Genomic DNA, 21537 nt, shown 5'->3' with positions numbered 1-21537 from the left:
TAGGTACTGGTGAATACTAATGATGAGTTTTATTTATTTATTACAATATGCTTTTGGGTGTAACTGCAAATGTAAAATTAACCACTTAAAGTAGTTTTTTTCATGTTTTTCATAAGTATAATTTTAATTAAGGTATCCTCACACACACCTACCTCCGCTTTTACAACCTAGGGATAATTTAGTGGAAGCTAGGAAAAAAATGTTAGCATATTGAGTTAGTCTCACAACACTAATCTTAATGTGGAGTTACTAAGTCAAAATTTCAAGATACCTAACCCAAAATGCTGATTTAAGGACATCAAAAATATACATAAATAAAATAATAATAATAATGATAATAAGTAGCAGAAAAAAACTTCCATGTTTCCCAGCTTCACCTTTGCTGAGAGGTGACATTTTTATATTGTATCTACCTAGATTATGGAGTTGGGGTCATGGCTGTGCTGGCTGACATGTTTTCCCAGCACAGACAGCTGGAGCAATCCATCTAATTTTCACTAACTGTATCTGTGATGTCAGTGCCTTCTGAAGCATTGTTAATTGATTTACAATATATAACTTGCTCTTACGGCCCATACGTGTCTAAGAAAAATTTCTAGTATTTCAATAGTTTGTAACTTAGCCCTCATTGACAGGCATGTATCTGGATATGAGTGCAACTTTTTTTGGTCATGAATGAAATAAAAGCAACAATCGAGCTTATTTATACGACACAGTTCAAATGAGAGGTTCACATTTCATAGTTTTTATTTCCCCCTTGTTTATACATTGCCCCCTGAAAACCATTCTTTAAACAATACAAGTTTAAACCAACATTTAAACAGACTAAACAAATTGACTAGTTGGATCTCGACTGCATGATGGACTGTTATTAGTAGAAAATGGAATAAATTAACAGATACACAAACAAATGGGAGTTATTTACTAATGAAAGGCTTCAATTTTTCATGCTAAGCTACATTAACTGTCATTAATTAAGATAAAAGAATGACAAGACAGCTAAAAATTCATAGACATCGGAAAATAATGAAACATTACAGGACGTTGTTCCATACATATTGGCATATATTAACAAGTAAAATTATACAAAATACTTTTTTTTGTTTAGCAATTAAGACGTTTGGGAAAATATTTTGATTTATTTGTTATGAAGATCTTGGAGAAGTTATAGATCTAGATGCATTTCTGTCCCAAACAAATTATAGTTAAGTTCATATATGCAATTTCACCAACGCAAATAAATACATAACTTAATAGATTAAATAAATAATTAAGATATTGCATGGAAACTGACTTTACATAAATAAGTAAAATAACATAGAAATAAATATAGAAATTAAAGCTTTTCAGAAATAAAAGTAAAAATAAACTGCTTGTTTCATTTTTCGTGCAGTCTAAGAATACATCTAAAAGTAAACAGCTCTAAAATGATACTGTATACACTTGTATTATGATGTTTGTACAAATGCTGAGGAGTATTGTCAAATACAGGAGTCAAGCAATTTCTGTTTCAAACTGCTGCTTACAAGAACAACTGACTGACTGCAATGAAAAATGTCCTTAATAAAGAGAGGACCGGGATCCAAGCGTTTACATAGACAGACGAATGACTAAAGAAAGTGCATTCCCCGCACTCCCAGGGCAAAACAAAACAAAGCAGAAAAAGAGAAGGTAAGCTGGTACACAGCAAGACTCCCACTGCATAGCTGTCGAATCTGTTTCAGATTTTACAAAGCTCCCGGCTCCTCTTCGCCTAGCATATGCTGCCTTTTCCAAAGATTTCTGCAGCCAAAGGCTATGTATAATCTCTGTAAACAGTGGCAGGCCGGAGCTCAGCAACCCCCAGTCGTACAAAATCCCGTCACTAGTAAAACCTGGAATGTTTCCAGCTTTTAGAATCGAAGTCTCTTCTTTCAGTTGCCTCTTCAATAAAAAAATATCCTCTGGGCGAATGGCTGGTTGTTGGGTTAATTCACGGGCCAGTCCGAGAGGGTTGAGCTCTAAAGTGTTTCCAGGATGATGTGCAACATCACACCAGGTGTGGGTCGTCAGCCGGGCTGACAGTGAAGCGCGATGAAGTCACTGAATTTACCCCGACAGGCGACCTTGGTTTGACTGATAAATCCTCTTTCCTTTTCGATTCTTTGCTTTTTGGCCCTAAAAGAGACAAAAAACAACATTAGCATCACGACTGTGCTGGTATTAAAACCAGAACAAGTGCACCAGGCATATGTATGGAAGCCCAAAAGGGACAGGATGTTTCCAGACAATAAGCATGTGTTTGACTGTAAGGGAAAGTTAAAGGAAAGTCTTTTTATTGGAATTAAACCAAAACATTAACCCGGTTCACAATCACAACTGAAACAATTACTGATCGTTTGTTAGCTCCATTGCACAACAAATGAGAATCCACTAAGAAGTCAAAGAAGTCTGCAAACTGTCAAACTTGGAGGACTAGAACTACCTAATTCTGCCATAAAAAGCAATGAAAATATTGTTTTTTATGGCAGATTCGGAAGGACCACAGGACCACTCCCTCCATCATCACAACTAATAAGATCCTCATTATCATCATCATCTAACAGAATACAAGCGATATGAAGCATGTCTGACAAAGCGATGTTTCAAGCTACCACTTCGTTTATTCTCAAGAGGTGGTGCCGGTCGTCTACCAATCAAGGATCAATCCCTGGCTCCTCTTGTGCCATGTGTCAAAGCATCCTTGGACAAGACACTGAACCCTGAGTTGCCCCCAGTGGATTGATGTGAGTGTGTGAATGTATAAGGTATAAACAGGCTGTTTGAATGAGACTGGCTTTGAGTGCTCAAACGTGAGTAGAAGGTGCTCGAAGTACCAATCCATTTACCACCAAGTTCTGTCTTTGTCGTTTTGTGCATCAACTTTGAGAATCTGATATTATCAATATCATTCAGTACATCAGGGCGAGCTTTACCTGCTTGAAGGTTATGCTGAGAAAAAGTACCTGTAAAATTACCAGTGTGACCTTGAGGAGAAGAATGATGATCCATCTGTGACTGGGACACATGTTTACTCACTTATAAGATGCACAAGAAAAAAACAGTACCAAGCACAGGGGAGAAAATCAGCTGATAATCTATATCTTAATAGATATAGATTATCAGTCAACAACCACACTGAGGCGACACAGTCTTAGCTTAAAATAACTCAAAAGTAACACGGACCTCTTTCAAAACTTTGAAGTCTTGAAAGGCCTGAAAGATCATTAAGGAATCTAATTTTGCCTTTTCTGTATGTGACACAACTCGAAAGGAAACTCTGAGCCCCAACTTTCATTAGTCTGTGAAAAAGGGTGTTGAGTGCATGCGATGGAGAGTGGAAAGTAGCGAGAGCAGCTGAAAATGTGCAGAGAAACATGACTCGGGCTTGCATTGTTGAGCGCGGGATTAACATCCCTGCTCAGTTCAACATGTCACAGCATCCCGGGACATAATTATAGAAGATTAACTCTGGCTCCATATTTGCAGAGGAGAGGGCTGAACTGAGGTTTTCCATTTTAGCTGGGAATGTGCTAGTGGCTGTCACATTTTGTTACATCATTAGGCAGCTTAAGGAGGAGACTGAATCCCTGTGTAAGAAGCAGCAGACATTGATGCACGTAGAGTCCAACAAGCCAGCAGTTATGGTAACAGCTGTGTGGTGCAGCGCTGCACTGACAGCTAACATCAGCATCGGTAATTATTAGTTTTGTATTTTCTCTTTAGCTTTCATTTTATGTCGTTTAGAGGTTGTTGTTTTTTTGCCAGAGTGAGCTTGCTTGTTTAAGTTTAGTTTTTATTAGTTCCAGCATTAGTTTTAGTCTTTCTTCTTCTTATTATTATTATTATTATTGTATTTATACCAAGTTCCAGAGGCAAGATTTAGGAAAGTCAGTACAGATAATACAATATAAATATTTTTTGAAAGCAGCTTACAAAAAAGCCTCACCAGGCAGTGTGTAATAACAAACTTTGCCAAAGTGACAAATGGCAAAATTAAGACTATTTCCTCTATAATTTTTTAAAATTTAGTTAGTTTTCCAAGTTCACAAAATTGTTTGACTTAATTGTTTTTTTTCATATCTAGTTCCAGTTTTTATCTTTAGGTTTAGTAGCTATAATAAACTTGACCAGCATAAGCAACAAACACCCTACAGAACAGCTGAGGCTTTTTATAAATATTCAGTCATCGAATTAATTAATTAATTAATTTAAATAAATAAACATTTTCTGGGAACACAAATGTGAGTATGAACAGAGGCTCACATTTAAACTAACATAGTATTACTTCTTCCAGTGTTCCAGTACACTTTCCTAGGATAAGTGGTCATAATAGACCTGGGTGTGTTTGGGAGGTGACTGATTCACCTCTGAAGAAACTGACAAGCTCATATTATAAGTTGGCTCTGTGTTGAACACATTTGATGTTTTTTTACTGATTGGTTAGATGCTGCCAGCCAGCTAGATCAGAAAGCACTGCTGACACTAAGGACAACAGCAGTTGCAAACTGCAGTGCAACCAAAATTATTGTCAGTATGTGCAGTCCATTCAAAATCTGCTTTTATATCTTTGAGCAACAATAGCATACACGTTTTGTTAAATTATGTGGGAAAACTTAATGTAAGGAAAACTTTGTCATTTTAGCATTTGGGATCAGTGGCTGGTCAAAACAAGCTATAGCATAAAAAATGACTTATTTTTTGATACTTCATTTTAATACTAGGATCATCTTTTAGCCATGAATGTCCTATAACCCCTTTTACTGTCATGTAAATCCCCAATAAACTTCAGATTTATTTAAGTACCATTTGCTCTGAATAATATCTCTGGATGTACACATGAGCTCCGATTAGGCTTCAGGTGTTGCTCCTCTGCTTTAATCGTCTTCTCACAATTAGACCTGAGACATGTTGACCTACAGGACAACACTGCTACTGCAACTTAAAATTGACCTTCTTTATTCTGCATCTCGTCATGACTGAAAGAAAATGATTAACTTACCATGCAAATCCAACTTGGTGCTTTTGATAGACACCGCAGTTGGAGTTGTGGGAGTTGAATTGCTCAACTCATTAGTTGGAGTTTCCTGTTGGGATGAAAGAAATAGTCAGGTTTATTCCAAAAGAACCCGTCATAAAAAAGTGAATGAATAAAGGAGACGTACCTGATCAAAAAGATAGATTGTGACATCATCAAAAAAGGACACATTTCTTCCTCTGTCCTTCTCTCTGTCCATTGGCTCCTTGGGTGATTTCAGCAGACTGCGGAGCCCAACACGTTTGTCCACGTCCGTTTCTGTGACTACAATCACCCTCCGGGAGTTTTCGTCCTCCTGCTCATCCTCCTCCTCCTCATCGGGGTCGCTCCCAGACGAAAGACCTCTTCGTCTTCCAATCCGGTTTCCGATGGCCCCGTCTCCAAATCCTCCTTTTCCAGTAGTGGTGAGGGGAAGACTCAGAGCAAGAGGTGGGAGGGTGAGCGAGAGGCGAGCTAGCTTTGCTATCAAAGCGAGAGCAGAAAAGAAATGTTAGAAGCAAACCTACTCACAAATTTGATTACAAAAGCAATGAAGTAAATATCTGCCAAAGTTAGCACAAATATTCTATTTGAAGTAGAGAAAATTAAATTCTGTAAAATAAGACTGACGTATCACATCTAGATTTATTTAATCTGTTAACCTATTAGTCTGAAAATGCCCACAATTTTTTATCTGGGAGAAGGTTTAGATCTGTGGGGTTAAAAGAAGTGGAAGCCCAAATCAAAGGAGAAGAAAACAAATAAAAAGGCTTAGAGAGGTGTACTTAGCTTAGACAGTCAAAAATTACTTGTATGCTAAATGTTTTTCAGCGATATCCCAGTATAATCAGGGATAATTGATAAGTACTTGTAAAACGTGGAAGACGCTGATACCTTTCATCGCTTGGTTTGCAGTAAGCTGAGGTAATGGGACCTCAGGTTGTTCGATCACAGTGAGCGGCTCAGCTTTAGGTTCATCAGACTCGATGGGGGGCTCAATGGCAGGGACAGCTTCCTGCTCCTCTTGACTGAAGGAAGGAAGGAAGAACGAAAGAAAGAGGAATATTTCACCAGAATATTAATAATAAAACAACAGTTCATCTTGTCACGTCCATCTAGTTGAATTAAATCTTGTCTTTGAGTTTACTTGAACTGAAAACAGTAAAAATACAAAACAAGTAATTTGAACTCTGTGTGAATATATTTTATTGGATCTATTTCCTCCAGAAATACAGGATGCATCAAACAGAATAATCTGTAGCCAGTGTTTTAATTCTGCAGCATCCATACCTCTCATCCTCTCTTTGTTCTTTCACAGTGACCAGATCACCGCTGCTCCCTGTGACTTCCTCCCCCCATGTCCGGAGCATGGCGGTGTCTTTAACAGTCGTCCCCCAAAGCACATTTGTCTTCACATTTTCACTGAGTGAGAACTGCAGCCTCTCCTCACACACCTGGAGCAACAAAGCAAAGCAGTAAAGAGCACGAGCAAACTCAAGGAGCACCGCTCACACGCACAGCAAACCACAAGAAATCATGCTGACCTGCATCATGAGGCCGTTCTTGGTTGTCATCTTGTTCAGAGACCGCTGGTCCTTGACATCAGAAATTTGACCCGGTGATCTCTGTCCGTCGCTCCTCTCGTCCTGAGGCGGCAGACTGTTCTGGGAATCCAGGATGGTCGGTTGTACAGATTCCAATTTGTCAGAGTCATCAGACATCTCGTCCTCCTTTAAATCCACCCTGCTACCCTCGGGTATAGAGGAGTCGCATGTCTTGCTGACTGTATGACCGTCACCACTGCTAACTTTGTGATCAGGTGCTTTCTTTAAAGACTCCAGAAGCTCCAGGTTGCCCAAGAAGAGGTCCCCCAGAGTTTCCTCTTCATCGCCAGATATGTAGCACAGTTGTTCCAGTTTTTCAAAGTCCTCCAGAGGCTCCTCATCCAAGTCCTTCCACTCAGAAATCAACAGCTGTGGGAGGTTGTTCAGGGGACCATGAGGTGCAGAAGGCATTATGGGGGATGATTTCTGGGGCAGGTTATTATGACCATCCTTGCTTTCTATGCTGGATGTCAGGTTGCTCTCATCGCTCAGTGTTATATGCACAGAGGGGAGGCTGAGATTGGCAGAGATCCCTTTACTTTGAGTTGTAGCAGGTGGCAATTCTTGCAGAGGTGTCTCTGGAACATCTGTGTTGTGTGCTGCGGAAATAAGTTGCTCTGTCTCAGTACTGGTAATAAAGTCTTCTAGATTAATGTGACTAATAAAGTCCTCTCCCTCTATGACGGATGGCGGTGGACTAGGAAAAGAGTCGTCTAAACTCTCCAGTTTATCATCTTGCATATCAAGGTCTATGCTCGGTGGAGGACTCGGAAAATCTACTGAGCTGAAATTGTCGATCTCTTGTGGATATGACTGATCTATCTCCTCCTTTGCATCAAGATCACTGGTATTAGCTGGCAGGGGCACATCTCTGTAATCCTCTTCCACTTTTATAGGGTTTATTCCTTCTTCTATGTATTGCCTGGCAAAACACGGTCTCGTTTCTGCTTCCGAATTGAAGCCCAATTTAAAATTTTCCAGTTCTGAAAACGTCACATGAGGAGCTTCGGCGATGCAGATGGTTATATCTGAGCTTTTGGTTTCCAAAGTGTGGCTGAAACAGTTTTCTAAATTGGAGCCTGCCTCTCTGTCAGCGTGCACAGCCGACATCGCCTCCTCCACTCTGTTACAGAGTTGATTCTGGGGCCATGTGTTAAAATCTTGATTTTGTGCCGTCTCTGTGGAGTCTAGCCGACCCTCCCTGTCCCTGGCTGCCTCTGTGCATGATGCATTCTGCCTCTGTCCTTCCTCCAAGGTCTCTTCCTCTGGTATTTCTATATTCTCTACTTCCACATGCAAAATGTCACTTTTTATGTCTTTCTTAATGCTGTCAATTTCCCCCAGGTTCTCAATGTTTTCCTCTTGCTGTATGTCTGCTATCGTCTGTTGGCTTTCTCTGTCTTTTGTGTCCCACATTTCCTTAATGCAAAGATTGCCGCTTAGCCCTTGGGTTTCATTGTTCCAAGTTTCCTCACAGCCCTCCAAGACAGCAGGGTGAGGTTCACTTCCTGCCAGTTCATCATTTTCTTCGGTCTCCCAATATTCCTGACCTACAACAAGCCTCTCACCCACCTCCCACGCCTTATTCCCGAACCCGGAGAAAAATTCAGATCTCAAGTCGACTCCCTGACACCTCTTCTCCGGGGAGGCCCACTGGTCATTCTCATCTGGCCACAAGCGCAAGTCCCTTAGTTGTGAAAAGCGGTAGCAGTCAAACTCGCCCCTAAGCGCCCCAGATCCTGGTCTGTCTTCATCCTCCTCCAGAGCACTCCATAACTCTTTAGCTGTCGCATTTAGACCCTCGCAGGAGTTGTTATCCACATCGTTAGCAGAGTTCATGCCACTTGCTGCTCCCCTGAGGGGTGGCTTCTCCTTCACAGCGATACTCAGCTCTGCAGCAGCCTTCTGTTCCTCTGTCTCTGCTGTGATCCCGCTCTCCTCCTCGCCATCTGAGTAGCGAAGGTTTCTCAAGCCCAGCTCATTGTGGTCCACACAGGGCCTCTCTCCACATTTCTCAGGCTCTTCAGCCCAAAGACATGTCGGACCGCTCGCTTTTGCATCAGCAGCCTTCCCATCGTCATTTGGCAGGTTTTCATCTCCAAGTATAACGCTGTTCGTTTGAATATCACAAAGTTTAGGTAATCTGGACTCGATGGTGCTGTCAACTTGGGATGGTGCTGCAGAGTCCACAGCTTCATTCCCAGACGTGGGAGAACTGAGCTGACTGAGATCGTTATCTGTCTCTGTAACATTTTTATAATCTTTGTTGTTTGGTCCAAACATGCAACTCTTTGAGTTGCTGCCAGATTTATACTCGATCAAGCTATTTGTCTCAGTGGGACTCTTGGAATATAGATTTAAGTCACTCTCTTCAAAGTCCTGGTATTTGCAGTCTGCTATCTGAGAAATTATGCCATCTGTGTAATGGCTGTCTATCATGTACCCACTGCTGTGTGAAAGCCCTTTAAGTGGCTCATCATCTAATTTTGAAAACAACTTATCAATTAAGTCCACACAGTCCTTGTTCTGTGGATCATCGCACAGCAGGGATGACTTTTTGCTCTCGTTATGGAAAATGCCAGAATCGTCTCTCTGAGCAGATCCCAGCGCTTTGTTTAGAATATCTTTGTCATTTCCTAAATTAGGGATCGGGTAATTTTCAGGATACAGTACACCCTTCTCTTCACAACTCTCAATAGTCCTCCCTTCTCCAGTTTCCGTTGTCCTATCTGACATGTGGGTACTATTTCTTAATGGACTCTTTTCTCCAGTCTCACCCTCCTCTTCGGTTTTCTCCTCTATCCCTGTCAGTATTCCCCGATCACCTCCTCTCCCGCTGCCAGGCCTGGAGGCAACAAGTCCATCGCTGCTGCTTCTCCTGTTCATCCCGTCACCCTCCCAGTCGCTGTCTGAGAAATATGCAGAGTCTCGATGTGGTGTTTCATTTCCCAGAGCCCGCCATCCGCCGCTTCCCACTCCTCCTCCACCTCCTCCGCCACCTCCCGTCCATGAGTCACTAGGCGTGAGGCAGTCGGCCGAGCTGGAAGTCAAAGGTGATAGGACTGAGTCGGTGGGGGTGACGAGTGAAAAATCGGAGGAAGGGTCCCAGTCTGGCGTGGTAGGAGTGGCTGCGGGAGTGGGCACCTTCTGGGCAGTGTGACGCTCGTCTTTGTGCTGAAGTGAATTTTCCATTTCCGCTTCTGCAAAACTTTCATTAACAAGAGAATCTACGTTTTTAGAGTTCTCCAAATCAGCTGTTTTCTCAGGATCATGAGAAATCACGTCTGTTTGATCCCCCCTCAAAGGACTGTGCGTCTGTAGGTCATCTTCTGTTATCTCGCCATTGCTTATAACAGCTTCCTTTGTAGTGAGTGATTGGCTCTCACGCAGGTTCACAGTGTTGACTTCCTGAACGTTCTCTGTGGATCCAGGGGGAAAGTGCTCTGGCAGATCTGTTTGCTCTCCTCTGGCAGGTAAGGCAGGGCCGTCCGAACACTCCTCGACTTCTCTCTGAGACACGGGTGTTTGGTTATGTAGTAAACCATTTTTAGGCATGATTTCAGAAAACACAAACTCACCGGACTGGCAGTGGTCAGCATTATTTACTTGGCTGTCCGGTTTGTTTGAACCAATGTGAAGAATAGGGATGTCAGGTTTCAAGGAAACTTTGATCTCACTCTTCTTAGCACGCTTGGTCACTTGGGCATAGATGGCTTCAGTCTGTGTGTCATCTTTGCCCTTGTTGGCTGCTCGTATGGAGCTTTCTGACTGGAATCTGATGGTCTGAGCTGAGTTTGGGTCAATGCAGATGGACTCATATTCAGGGGACACTGGAGTAGGGGAGTAAGATGAATCTGCTTCCTTCCTATGTGCGGCTGCATTTTGTCTCGATATGATTTCGGTCAGAAAGGTTTCTGCTGATTGGATCTCTTTCAGGAACTCCTCTCTGGTGATTTCAGTTCTCCGCGGCTCCTTCTCGGTAAAATGTATTTCAGAATCGTGCTTTTCTGTTGTGATCTCAGACAGGAGAGAGCGGGATCTCCGTATGCCTTTGGAGTAGGCTTCCTCTGCCTCAGTGTATGAGGGGAGGCCTGGGGCGCAGACATAGGGCCTCAGTCTGGATCCTGCAGGATAGAGGTATTTTACTGGATCGATTCCTGGTAGGCCTTCTATGTCCGCCTCCATATTTCCTGTGTCAATCTCTGTGAGAAAAAGATCCCTCTGGAATGACTCTTTAGTGACAGCATCCTCCTCCTCAGCTTCTGCACTGCTGACATGTTTCTCTGGTCCCCATGACTGTCCTGCTGATCCCAGCTCTGTGATCAGCGACTGGGAGCGGCGCATGCCTCTGTTGGGCAGCAGAAAGTTCCCCCATCTCTCTCCTTCTCTTTTCTCCTCCTTCTCCGCTGCATATGAGCCCTCCGACCTGGACTCACTCAACTCTGTCACACTAGATATCTCCGTCAGAAACAGATGCATGGGGGATTTCTTGGCTGCAGCGACACGTTCTGCCTGCTGCTCAGCATCTTCCTTCCAAATTGCAGGCAGGATGGTGTCAAGGCGTGACTGAGTCCTCTTCATTCCCCTGGAGAAGAGCTCTGTAGTGGCGGGGTCTGCATCTTCAGATAGACTGGAATGAGTGACAGTCGTCCCACAGCCAGGTCTCTCGGGAGACATGAAAGGAGAGTCATCCTCATCTGAGTAAGTCGGACTCGATGAAGACTGTCTGTCAATTTGGGGTTTTGTGAGCTCAGGGCGGGGTAAATTTCGATAAATAGGGCGCAAAGGGTTTTCTCGACGTACGGGAGAGTCAAAGTCTTTTGCACGCGAGTGAGAAGTCTCCTTATAAGTGTGCAGCATGCTCTCTCTATCGGACAAATCACAGGTTAGTGGGTCTCTGTTGGATCTCTGCATCTGGGGCTTATTATATCTCAAGTGAATGTCCCCTGTGTTGTAGAGGGGGCAATTCCTTTGTGGTTTGGAGTGGGGAGGAAGAGGAGGAGGACACATTTGAGGAGGTTGAGGGTAAATTGGATGGCTCGATGGGGGAAGCGAGGGCGATAGGGACGGGGAGGGGGGAAGAGTCTGTCGGGCTCGGTGAAGCCCGAGGTGATCAAAGGTAGATGGTGGGCAGGTGCTTATGTGATGGGGGTCTGTCTCAATTTTTCCGCTGATAGTGTAGTGGGGCAGTCCTCTATATCTGAGTGGAGGGGCGGGAAGAGGGCGCGAGTGAAGAGGATTGACTGATGACATGGACATAGAACGAGGCTTGGGAGGGAGGATGGGAGCTTGAGAGCTTGTGGATTTTTTATCCGCCTTACTGCTCTTTTTCTTCTCCACTTCATCGTCATCGCCTAAATCAACTATGGAAAAGTCAGTCACTCTGCTCGAAGTGTCTCTGAATTCAGCCACGCCTGTGTTGGGCAACTGGACGTGAACCTCGCTCGATCGGACGGTCTGGAGGCCCTTTCCGCACTTGTCAGATGAACAATAAGGGACTCGCTCTTTGCCCAGCATCCCGCTGCGGATCTCCATGAGCTCCATGTCTCCAGGGCAATCTGAGCGGAAAGAGGAATGTACCTTCCCTTTGAGAGACGGCGACTTGTCTTGGGGAGTGTGCTCCTCTAGTCTGATATAGTACTCGCTGGCGAGGGATGGGCTACGGGCGCTTATCACTGGGACGACAGTAGGAGTGTCCAAAGACTGTCTATGGTTATTGTTCACAGTAGGGATTGGCTGAGGAGGAGGAAGAGGTTTGTAGCCTCGTCTGGCATGAGCCTTCTCCCAGAAATACTCAAAGTTCAAGCCTTTGCTAGTTTCGGTGACTGTCAAGATGTCATCCAGTTCAGAGGTGGATGGGGTAATACAGTTCCCCACAGGGTCCAGTAGAGGGTAGGAGTTGTCTCTGTCTTCCCTGGCGTAATCCCTCTCCCTTTGGCGCTCGTTTGCTGCAGTCTGAAAGGCAGGTGGACGGAGTAAGTCCCAGCGTCTTTCAAATGACTCCTCGCTCTCCCCTCTCCTTCTTCTTCCCTCCTCATACTCCTCGTCCTCTTCATCCTCTTCCCCAACACTCCCCCTCGCTATTCCTCGCTCAGCAGCCAAGAGGGAGGAGAGAAGGAGGAATATCTCAGCTACTGAAGGGCGCTGCGACGGAGGTAGCCAGCAGGACTGCATGATCTCATACCTGCAGACAAGGGAGAAAAACAAGAGGATCTAAGTTTGGAGAGACACAGTTTGTGCTCGGATCGATGCAGTCTAATTAGTGGATAAGTACTGACCAGTAGTCTGCATGGGAGAGCTTCAGTCTAGGCTGGGCAAGCGTGATCTGTCGCTCCCTAATGACAAAGGTCAGCACCTCTTCATCACTCAGGTGTCTGTGGGGCTGAGAGCCAAACTCAAACAGCTCCCATATCACCACCCCCAAAGACCTGAGAGGAAAAAATGAGTTGGAGAAGTGAAAAGGGGTGAATCTTCAAAAGAAATCTCTGAGGTTTGTTGTTATATAACACTTTTACTCCAACACCACCATTGCTGTGGGTGTTGGAGTAAAAGCATTTACTCCAACACCCACAGAGGTTTGACTTTCTAACCGAGGAGAATAAAAACTGTTATGTGAATTGTTTTGTTCCATTTTTTAAGAAAAACTATGTTTTTTCAGAAAGAATAAAAAAGAATAAATACTCTTAGGCATTTTTGCTCCACTCGTGTGTTTTGTTAGGAGGTTGTTTTCTTGTTGGTTCGTTTAAAAAAGCACATGAAAGGGAAGGTTGTAATATTAGAGCTTAAAGGATTTGCTCTCATTTCTTCAGCACTCCTTCTGGCATCACCGGGCTTGGCTACAGCTTTAAGACTGCTGACAAACTGAGCTGGACTCTACTCCAGCAAATGTGAGATCATACTGCTCTTTAGTTTGGTGTTCCCACAAATCATAACACAAACAGCAGTTTTATGTAGGAACTATTTTCTTTTATGGATCCACAACAAGCTGCATTTGTATCATATTGTAATATAACTGTGACTGTAGAACGAGCATTTCAGATTATGTTCACATAGCCGACTGTCCACGCACTCAATCCTCATTTAATCTCTGCACAGCTGTTAGGAGAAATTAGATTTTCTTTGTTGTCCATCCAGAGAGCATCATTTAAGTTGCTTTTAATCTGATTTAACCTGAGCAACGCTGATTAAAGGAATGAATGGTGGTAGGAAAAGATTTAAGAGTAGCTTCAAATTGGACCCCAGATTAAAAAAACCTTTGTGTTTTCATCAATATTTTATCACCAGCCTTATCGGCTTAACTCGTTAATTCAGATCTGTTCCCAGTGGTGTTAACACAGAGCAGCTTTAAAACATACCACACATTGCTGGTCTTGGTTTGGTCCGTAACAATGAGAGATCCTCTGTACTCCTCCAGCAGCTCAGGAGCAATCCAGCGCAAAGGGATCCATAGTTTGTCTGGAGTTAGGTAATAGTCCTCCTTCATAAAGACACGCCACAGAAATTATTATGGATTTGACTGAATTGACTTTGGATTTCATTTTTCAGAGGAAAAAAAAAATCCTGACCTTATAATGGTTATGTGAGAGGCCATAGTCCCCTATCCTGACAGTGAGGTCTGAGGTCAGAAGACAGTTTCTTAAAGCCAGATCACTGCAGGGAGAAAACAAGCAGCTACCCTCAGCAGAGATCCTCACGTTTGGAGGCGTGGCAACAGTGGAAGTGAAAGCGACAACTGACCTGTGGATGTAGTTGTTTTCGTGAAGATGGAGCAGACCCGAGGTGATCTCAAAAGCCATTCTCTGGAGGGTTAAGAGGTCCCGGGTCAGCAGGTCTGGAGTCATCCCATCTGACTTACGCTGGGCTCGCAGATACCGCTTCAAGTCACCCTACGTTGTACATCACAACAAAAATATAAACAGTGGATTGAAAATTATGGCTGAGTGAAGTGCATACAGAGTGTTCTTCCTTCTCCTGAAACAGAGATAAAACCTGCAGGACCATCATGTAGGCAAAGAAGATATATTTTACTTCTGCAGCAAATATCCCCCCCCCTTTTTTTTTTTAGGTGTTTTACATCACAGCGCCTCAAAAGCAGCAGGGGAATTAGTAATGAGCTGGCAGCCTTTGTGTTAGTCATTTGTGCTCCTGGAGGAGCAAGGAAATAAAATGAGGACAACATAAAGGGATGAAAAATATCTGCAAGGAAAGGACAATAGGAGACTTTATCAAAGAGGGTAACTGCAGTCAGTGAGGACTCCAGTGCTGTGTGGCTCCTCTCACTGTGTTGCTGTAATTGATCTGCTTGTATCTTTGTTTGGCCTGGAAGTCTGCTCATATGGTTTTCTTAATCAGCTGGTGATTAAACCGGCCGAGAGAAGGAAAACAAATTGATTGTATCGACGCAAAACAGATTTTAGTGACAGCGGAGCATCGTTAACTGTAAAAAACTATTTTGCCTCAAATTATATGAAATTAAAATAAGATGTAAAGATCTTATCGATGCAGCTCGGCTGTGATTTCTCATGTGTTTCTCACTGACATCACCGATATACCATAACCAATTTGTGCACAAATTATCTAAAAAACCCCAAGCATAGCACAACAAAAACATTGCACGCTATACTAAACTAAAAATATGCACCTTTCATTTGTGTGATTCCTATTATTAGTTCATCCGCCTCCTTTTATGTTCAGTTACTTACCAGCTGACAGAACTCCATAACCAGGAGGAAGGGGATGCTCTCACTGCACTGCCCCAAACACTGAAGGATGTTGGGATGTTTAAGGCTCCTGAATGGAAACATAAGAGGGACGCAGGAACAGACAGAAGATAGATAAATGTTTATACGCTGCCTTTAAATGCTTAACAGTGAGACTTAAAGTGAGCAAAACTTAGCTAGATGATCCTGAACACTGGAATTCAGTTCCATCTCAGACCACACAGGCTAATCAGGGCTGTCACCATTATCTACTTATATTTCTTTAAGTGACTAAAAATCTTCACATTAATTATACGAATAGTTCTATTAGTAAAATAAATCTTTTGTTCTTTTCATCACATGAATTATAAATGATTCACATCACAAATGCAAACCATGCAGAGCTAGCAGACAAGCCTTAGTGAATCTGAGTATATATGCTATAGCTGTAAGTGCACCCTTAAAAACTCAGTAGTAACACACCAATCACAGCACAAACCGATCCACAGGACCAGACACTCACATACAAACCAATGAATCCTCAATCATTCAAGCCAAAATATCACAAAACTGCACAAACACACTGAAACCGAACATAAAGTCACGTAACAAAAGACATGACTTTCACCTAAACACACCACATGATTCAGCAGGCTGTAGAACCACCTTTAGGAGCATCGACTTGAAGCAGTTTAACTTTCTGTATGACTTTATCCAGCTCTCACATTGTTGTTGAGGAATTATGACCCACGCTTCTTTGCAACACTGCTTCAGCTCACTGAGTTGCATTTCAGATTTGACTTTGATTGCAACACTGACTCTTTTCTTTCTCAGATTTGCTCCTGTGCTTGGCATCGATGCACAATTTGGACCAAGTTTTAGCTGACAGATGGCCTCACATTTGACTCTACAGTGCTTTAGTATACAGAGTTCATAGTTGACTCAATGTGTGCAAGGTGCCCAAATTATTACCAATCCACCACCGTGTTTGACAGTTGGTATGAAGTGTTTGTGCTGATATGCTGCGTTTAGTTTTCTTGAAATGTGGTATTGTACATTATTCCAAGCATCTTTACTTTGGTCTTGACTACCCAAAGGACATCTTTCCAGAGATCTTGTGGTTTTTCAGATGCAATTTGCAACTTTTTAGAGAGAAGATGCTTTCTTCTGGCAATCCTTCCAAACAAGCCATAGTTTTTAAGCCTTTTTCTAATTGTACTGGCATGAAAATGCTAACTGAGGCTTATAGAGACTGAGATGTAACCTTGTCAGACCAAGGTCTAACCAAGGTCAGACCTTTCAGAATGTAGCATTGCGTTAATACACAACTGAATGCTCTAAACCAGTAAACCACCAAAACCTTTGATTTTATACAGTTCCTCACACTTGCTGATGATCAGTTAGTCAAGCAGTACCTGGCTGCTTCTTAAGTCGAATGGAAACAGTAGTGTTACGCTTAAGTTTTCACAGGAGTCTGTGCAGTCCTGGCAAGTATAAGAGAGTCACACCTGATTCGATATCCTACATTTATTATTTCTCCATACCTGCCTCTTGTGGCTCCAGTGGTTACTGTTATGCAAATTTTACAGAATCTCACTCAAAGGCTGCAATATGGCTACCAAAATTTAAGCAGTTTCTCCCACCTGTATGGCTCAGACTCAGCCAAGAACTTCCTCTGCTCCAGAGGGCTGGCACTGACACGCAGCTCCTTCACCACAGCCTGCGAGGAGCTGCAGTCACACAGCACTTCAGCCAGAATCACCTAGAAGAGATCGATGGACAATAACATGGAAAATTCCCACAGGAAGAGATGGGTACTAAAAGAACTACTTTGAGTTAGCATCTGTAATCTGTTTGTTAGACAGAATTAAAGCAGGGGATGCTGTTTTAAAGACAACCAATGATTTGGGATGGTTATATTTCAGATTTCCTTACCTTTCCAAACCAGCCATTTCCTATCTCCTGGAGATAGTTTAAAGCGTGCCTTTTGAAGCACTGAGATTTGGGATCTACAAAAAAAACCAGAAGTAAAAACAGATTAGGGTCACACAGACGTCAGCAGTTGATGTTCTTTCAGATGTACAATTTATTAACAGAACAAAAACACTCAGATTCTGCCCTGTAGCAACACATAAATATGACATATCCACCCCAACCATGTTTTAAACATATACGAAATCATATAAAAATGTATCTAGCTGGAAAATTCAGAGTCATGGACAAAATTTTAACTCACTGAGAAATCTACTCTCGCTGTATTTTTCCCTGGTTTTCCATGTTGTGTTTTCCTGCTGTGCATGTGCAATCTGAACTGCGATGATCAATGAACATAATCTTCCGCCACTTTGATAATCAGTTGACTGCTTAAGCTGTTATTCCAGGTCAAAACATCTCTCATTCCAGCTTCTCAAATGTAAGGATTTGTTCCTTCTCATTTTACAGCAAAAATGAATAATTTCATGTTTTGGAGTGTTGATAAAGCAAAATCACAAATTTCACGTCATCACTTTAAGAAACTTTAACAGATTTTTGTTCCTTTTTTTCTTGTGATTTTATATAAACTTCATCAATAATGAAAACAATCATCAGCTCATGCCATTGTGCAGAGAGAGTTCAATGTTTCCACAATAAACTTGATTATTGTTCATGCTCATACGTTCAGCTTTTTAACCTGAATTAAGCAGAGAGAAATATTTCTCTACTTTTTGAAAACTTTCATCATCAGAATCTGTACCATCAGAGTTCAAACATACAACTCAAGAAAGCTTGCTCAAAGGAAGTCAGAGTCTCTCATTATAATGTTGAGTTTGCATGGTCTCCCTGTGCCTGCGAGGGTTTTCTCCAGCTACTCTGGCATCCTTCCACAGTCTACAGTTAGATTAATTGATGATTTTTTTTAAAGTCCAAAGGTGTGAGTGTAAGGTAGATAAAGCTCTTATGTGCATAGAATAGAACTGTGTGCACTATAAGTGTGGCCTGCAGTGTAAAGTGCTGTGAGCGGTCAGTGAGACCACTAAATAGCAAAACTCATGACACTTTACTGTATAGTTTGAATACGTTTGCAGGTTATATTGCAGTGCTATATAAATAAAACTGAATTGAACCAAATATATAAACTCCACACATCCCTGCCTGTGTCCTGATTACAGCCCTGATGCAAAATTGTCACAAATCATAGTTTCCACTTCACTGAGGTTCAGTAGGGAGTCCAATCCTTCTGGTTGTGCACTCAGTTTGAGACCTTTAGTGGATCCGCATCAGTGATTCAGGCAACAGATCCTGAGGGAGTTTAGTGCAGGATTTCATCTTTATTTTGAGCGGTAGGAAGCTCAATAAGAGTTTGAGCAAAGTGAGAGGCACTTTAGGTTTTTACCTGCTCCATCCTGCAGGGAGGGGCAGCTGGGGCGGTCTCTGACTGGCAAGGTGTAGACCTCAGGGAGGGAGGGACATGACGACAGGCTGTCCTCCTGGATGGGACTGGAGCCTCCAGAGCACTCCTCCCCATCTGCGTTATCGAACTCCTGGTTGAACCACAGCAGCACATAAAAAAATCACTAAGCTGTAATAGCTATGAATATAAAATAAAACGTATTTTTCCACTTAATAATAAAGTTGAGTTTAGCAGTAACCACCAAGGACAGACAATGAAAAATCATTCATTCTGAACAAATGGTACTCTGTCTGCCAGCTGAACAAAAACACTAAGTCAAAATTAGACCGAGAGATGATTATTGACCCCTTCTGCTTCATTAAGTTGGAGTTACTGACTGTTCACACTTCCAAAACAAATACTTGTGCAGTTTACCAAGTCAGACACATATAAAAGCATGCAGACGAGCACAAAACGCATTAAAAAACAAAGAAAAGAAGCAAAAGAAAGCAGAGAGAGGTGAATAGATCTCTTACATGTTGAAGACTTACATTGAACCCCACTCCTCCCCTCTTACAGCACAGGCAGGTGAGGAGCAGCAGAACAAAAGAGACAAGCCCCGAGCAAGAGATGAGGATGACGACGTAGGGTGGAGGAGAGAGGGATGCAGCCCTGGACTGAGAAACTGAGAGGACGACAGGAAGAAAAATACAACGGAGGACAGGTTTAATGTAGAAATTCAGGGGATTTGTGCTTCTACAAGGGGAGCAATGCTAGGTCTGAGTCAGTGAAAAAAGAAAAAAAAAAGAGAGACTTCACTGAAGCAGAAAGGTGTGAAATCTTGTTACATAGGTGTTGTGTTTAGCAGAAAAACCATTGGAGCGTTTTCTTAGAAGCAGGCCTGAGACACAGTGGAGAACCCCAATGGACGGTTTGCATCAGGGAGTTGGGGAGAAATAAGCAGGAAAACAAACTAAGTTGAAGATTAAAGAACACATTGTCTGAGTCAGTAAAAAGAAAATAGAGACTGGAATTAAAATTTGGGAGAGTATACCATTCCAGTAAGGAGAAAAGCTTGGGGGGAAGGGGGGAAATATCAGAAATGGCATTCCACTCAGGAAACACAGTTAAGAAGCAGGGGAGGTGGGTGGCTGGAGTTGTCATTTAGGTAAAAAAAAGGAGCGCTAACTCGGGAAGGGATCAGAAATTGGAGAAGAATTACTCAAATCAGGAAGGTTTACTACTCAGGTGAGAGAGGGAGGGGTCGGGACATTTGATTTTTGTACCTCAATGTAGTCGAGTGTGGGAAGTGAACCATCTGCAGAAAAGAAAAGGGGCAGGGCAGCGTGGTTAAATACCCTTCAGGTATTGTTTATAGGTTTCATTTCACTTCTGCAGCCAAAACATTTTATTACCATTGACAGATGACCAAAAAAGAGGAACAATGACACCTTGAAACAGTCACGAGGTGTCAAACTCACGCTTAAACTGTACATGAAATGTAACCATTAATAATTAAATTACATCTTTTCTGTGTAAATAAGGCAGTCAAAAGCAGATATACAACTATGATCATAAGAAAAAATTAAGAGATATAATACAAAATATAATAGGGGAAAGGAGGCACATATAAACCTTGATACTGTAACTATAACTGGCAGATAAATTGCTGTTTTTTTAATATGTGCAGTCTGAAGATTTCACAGTGTGATTGTCTGTGTCCCTCATAAAAATCCCAAAGTACATTCCTCAACATGGTCATGATATTGTAAACACTGCATGCATAAATGTTAAAGTATATTTAATAATTGAACAGCTTGATAAATATTGTAAGAACAGGATCAACACTCGACAAAAAAACTAAAACATTTTTTTTTAAATCTAGGAAATGAAATATTATTTTGTTTCTGTGACTTCTGCACAGCACCTAATGTAGACTTTTATCAACTTTTATTTTATTTTATTTTTGTGCTCAACATAAAGTTGCAACATAGTGCAGAAGCAGCCAGAGAAAAGGTAAGTGAAGATGTGCTCAGCATATAAAACCAGCTCTGTACTGAAGTGAAAGCTGCTGTGGCCCAATCTGTGGCTAATAAAAGAAAACTGTCACTCTGGATTGCACCAAACTGATAATCCAAGAAAAGGGAAAGATAGCTAATTATTGGTCATATAAACCTCAAATCACATCTGCAGAGCAGTGGAGCATTGTAAAGTCTGAATGACCCTCTCGCCCCCCTAAAAACATGCACCAGCAGCACAAGTAGTGGCACAAATCCTGATGCACAATTCCTGAGCAGTGCTATTCTTTCATCTTTCCCTAGACAGATGTCCAGACAGACACTGCATATAAATAGGAACCCAGCACAGGGCCTTTTCCACCAGCCTCTGTGCCAACAGCTTCTATCAAAACAATACACCACAATACAATGACTGCACACATTACACAAACACAACAGTCTGCCAGCTCTCAGGGAACAAGGCATATTCAAATTTACGGCAAAAAGTAAAGATGCCAGCAGTGGTTATTGGGCTAAATAGTCTCAAGAGCCAAGTGGAGGCTATTTTTAGACTAAATATCCAGCACTGACCGACGATTTTAGCCCTGCTGTGCATACAGTACATGTTGTTTTTAAAAAGGCATCGATGTGAGGCCCGAAATATTTTCATCATTGCATGCAAATACGGTACCCAACCCATCACCCAGTCGGCCTCGCTCCTGTTGTGATTAGGTCAGCCAGCACTAATAATTCGCATTATGTCTCAGCCTAACTGGCTGATAATGCAATATTCACCTCAGTGTGCAGAGGCCTTTTCATAAATGACTATACC

General features: G+C 42.4%; 1 protein-coding gene across 2 annotated transcripts in view; it reads right to left on the bottom strand.

Moving 5' to 3' along the window:
- Positions 1–729: 729 nt before the first annotated feature.
- The window catches only part of lmtk3 (lemur tyrosine kinase 3), a 21467-nt gene continuing 659 nt past the window's right edge, over positions 730–21537 (bottom strand). The window contains exons 2-16 of one of the 2 annotated variants that reach the window (XM_005732022.1): positions 19245–19393; positions 18712–18859; positions 17274–17347; positions 16982–17100; positions 15342–15429; positions 14377–14525; positions 14205–14289; positions 13995–14116; positions 12918–13067; positions 6580–12823; positions 6326–6489; positions 5930–6063; positions 5184–5518; positions 5021–5105; positions 730–2157 (exon numbers count right to left, since the gene is read on the bottom strand). In XM_005732022.1, the coding sequence (XP_005732079.1) occupies positions 2030–2157; positions 5021–5105; positions 5184–5518; positions 5930–6063; positions 6326–6489; positions 6580–12823; positions 12918–13067; positions 13995–14116; positions 14205–14289; positions 14377–14525; positions 15342–15429; positions 16982–17100; positions 17274–17347; positions 18712–18859; positions 19245–19393 (8174 nt within the window). In that variant the 3' untranslated portion in view covers positions 730–2029. The remainder of the gene's footprint in view (positions 2158–5020; positions 5106–5183; positions 5519–5929; positions 6064–6325; positions 6490–6579; positions 12824–12917; positions 13068–13994; positions 14117–14204; positions 14290–14376; positions 14526–15341; positions 15430–16981; positions 17101–17273; positions 17348–18711; positions 18860–19244; positions 19394–21537) is intronic. The other variant, XM_005732023.1, reaches the window with a different exon arrangement.

The sequence above is a fragment of the Pundamilia nyererei genome, unplaced genomic scaffold (genome assembly GCF_000239375.1).
Source record: "Pundamilia nyererei isolate P.nyererei 1_Seehausen unplaced genomic scaffold, PunNye1.0 scaffold00045, whole genome shotgun sequence".
NCBI classification, from domain to species: Eukaryota; Metazoa; Chordata; class Actinopteri; order Cichliformes; family Cichlidae; genus Pundamilia; species Pundamilia nyererei.
The sequence above is the reverse complement of the archived record's forward strand: the minus strand, read 5'-3'. Positions and strand labels throughout refer to the sequence as shown.